The 2,472-nt window shown below is 37.0% G+C and overlaps 1 protein-coding gene across 1 annotated transcript; it reads right to left on the bottom strand.

Moving 5' to 3' along the window:
- Nucleotides 1-979: 979 nt before the first annotated feature.
- sf3b5 (splicing factor 3b, subunit 5) lies at nucleotides 980-2,177 on the bottom strand. The gene is made up of 2 exons (XM_058796220.1): nucleotides 1,983-2,177; nucleotides 980-1,466 (listed from the first exon to the last, which is right to left on the bottom strand). The coding sequence occupies exon 2, from the start codon at nucleotides 1,446-1,448 to the stop codon at nucleotides 1,188-1,190; it is 261 nt and encodes an 86-aa protein (XP_058652203.1). The 5' UTR covers nucleotides 1,449-1,466; nucleotides 1,983-2,177; the 3' UTR covers nucleotides 980-1,187.
- Nucleotides 2,178-2,472: the final 295 nt, after the last annotated feature.

Here is a 2,472-nt window from a genome sequence, read left to right as displayed (position 1 = left end):
AGCACGAGCACAGCCGGTGATCTGCTGTGCCAGTATGTTATTCCTGATCCTGACACTGCAGAAATGACTCTGTTGTAAGAATAAGTCAAACTGTGTGGCCAGCTGGCGAGGATTTGCCCTGCTATGCTAGTGGCAACCGCTGACTGCCACGCTGCAAATCTCTTATCAGTGAAGTCATGGTGATGTGAAACTTCCTCTGCATCGATTTATCCAGACAAACATTGGAAAATTACACTCCTTTTACATGCATTTGCTTGATTTTCCTTTAAATGAGCAACAAATGAGCCACAGCAAATCGAAGCAGCTTTTTAATCTCATGATCATGTAAATGGATGTTTTCACATTGAAAGTAAACCACTTATTAGACCAAACTTAAATTTCCTTGCTATAGTGAAGGGTTTCAGACCCCCCACTCAGACTCTCAGCCAACCCAGAGACACCCAAAGTAAAGATAACTAATTTTCTTAATAATAATAGTAACTTCCATTAAGAACATTAACATACTACATTATATAACAGGTTGTTAGCAAGTATTTTTTTATTCACCAAAAAAGTATGCTCACCAGGTTGCTTTTATTTGACCAAAAAAAAACAGTAATATTGTGCAATACTGTTTTATTATTTAAAACAATTATCTTTATGTATTTTCAAATGTAATTTATTGCAGTGATGGCAAAACTACATTTTCAGCAGCCATTATTTCAGTATTTAGTATCACACAATACTTCAGAATTCATTCTAATATGCCGATTTTCTGCTCAAGAAACATTTATTTTATTTTATTTTTTAGCGTGGAAAGATATAAGTTCTTTGGTGAATAGAAACTTCAAAAGAAAAATTTATTTGAAATATTTGTAACATTATGAAAGTCTTTTCTGTCACTTGATCAGTTGATTGGGCCCTTGTTGAACAAGTATTCATTTCTTGTAAAAAGTTTGTAATTATTAAAATGAATAATAATACAATCAATGCATTTGTGATAGGGTATCAATTTTATTTTCTTCAAACACTTGTAGTTCAACAATCTATACAAAATATCACAAAAAAGAGAAAACATTGACTGGTTCACAAACAAGAGGATTCAAAGATCACCCACAACCCCCCATGTGTCCAGGGTCTCTATATTTGATCTCCCAGCACTGAATGAACAGAAAACATCCGGCTGCAGGGACCAAGTCAAAACTGTCCTAAGCATCTTCAGGTTTGTCAGCTGGTGGACCACACGGCTGCAGCATCTTCTCCATCAGGTTAAAGCGGACCCGAGCCTTGCTCTCGTTCTCAGCGACGGCAAAGTAATTGAGAAGGTCGAAATGGCCCATGTAGGAGCAGTATGAGTCTCTGTGCTGGTTAACCAGCCATTCCCATTTGCTGGTGTCTGCGTGGCCTGTGCCGATGTACTTCGACTGCAGATGCTCCAGCTGACTGTGGATGTTGTAACGGTCTGTCATCTTCAACTATCTGTATTTCTGACAAAAAGAAAGAAAAACAATAACTTAAAGCCCTTCCGAGGTAACTTCTACAAACAGATTTATTGCTATTCTTCATCTTCAACAAATGAGATCTACCATTTCACTATAGATGTATTTGATGCATTTTTTAATATTGTGTGTGTGTGTGTGTGTGTGTGTGTGTGTGTGTGTGCACATACATACGTACGTACACACACACTTAAAGTGCGGTTTGGAATAACAACACCAGCCCGTGTGTTTAAGGAGAAATATTTAAAGTACAGTAAGAAATAGCTTACATCAAGAACAAATCGAAAAGCAAAACAGTTAATTAGTCTTGTCGTAAAGAAAAACAATAAAACGAAAGCAAACCATCAGCTTGTACTACGTTGTGGAGGTTGAGCATATATTTACTTAGCTAAACTAGTTAAGCTAATTCAGCAGATAACAGGTAACATTCTTTCAAATCAAATATCTCTTTAAATCACAATACTGTCATTGGTTATTGTTTGCAAATATTATTAGTGTACTTACCTAAAGTAAAAACAGTAAAATGCGAGGAACGTAAATGATAGGGTCCTTTAACAGTACTCAGCGGCGTTAGCTTTGAGGCTGTGCGGGGAAGCAGGCTGAGACCGGAGCGGAAGGAGTTACTCAGATATCTGTCGCTGTGGAAAGCTTTGGCTTAGACAAGAGTTCCGCTCGGATGAACCGCGGGTGTGGTAGATCCTGATCACTCTGAAGGGGGTTGTTATTGTGCTATCGACTGACTGATTATCCACCTTATTACACAGCTACCTGAACATGAAATATTGATTTGAGTTTAAAATATATTATCTTACTTGACTATCGGAAAGACTCCACTAGAAAAAAAGTGAAGGGAGCAACAGGACGAACATTTACATTTTAATCATTTAGCATACGCTTTTATCAAAAGCGACTTACAAATGAGGACAAACGTTACAACAATAGAAAATTTATATATAGCCTACATTAATTTCAATTCAGGTTTCTTTTTCTGTAT

The sequence above is a fragment of the Onychostoma macrolepis genome, chromosome 13 (genome assembly GCF_012432095.1).
Source record: "Onychostoma macrolepis isolate SWU-2019 chromosome 13, ASM1243209v1, whole genome shotgun sequence".
Classification (NCBI taxonomy): domain Eukaryota; kingdom Metazoa; phylum Chordata; class Actinopteri; order Cypriniformes; family Cyprinidae; genus Onychostoma; species Onychostoma macrolepis.
This window is presented reverse-complemented; position numbering and strand designations above follow the sequence as displayed.

Coding starts and splice junctions, on each gene's coding strand:
- sf3b5 (XM_058796220.1), bottom strand. CDS start 1,448: ATGACAGACCGTTACAACATCCACAGTCAGCTGGAGCATCTGCAGTCG.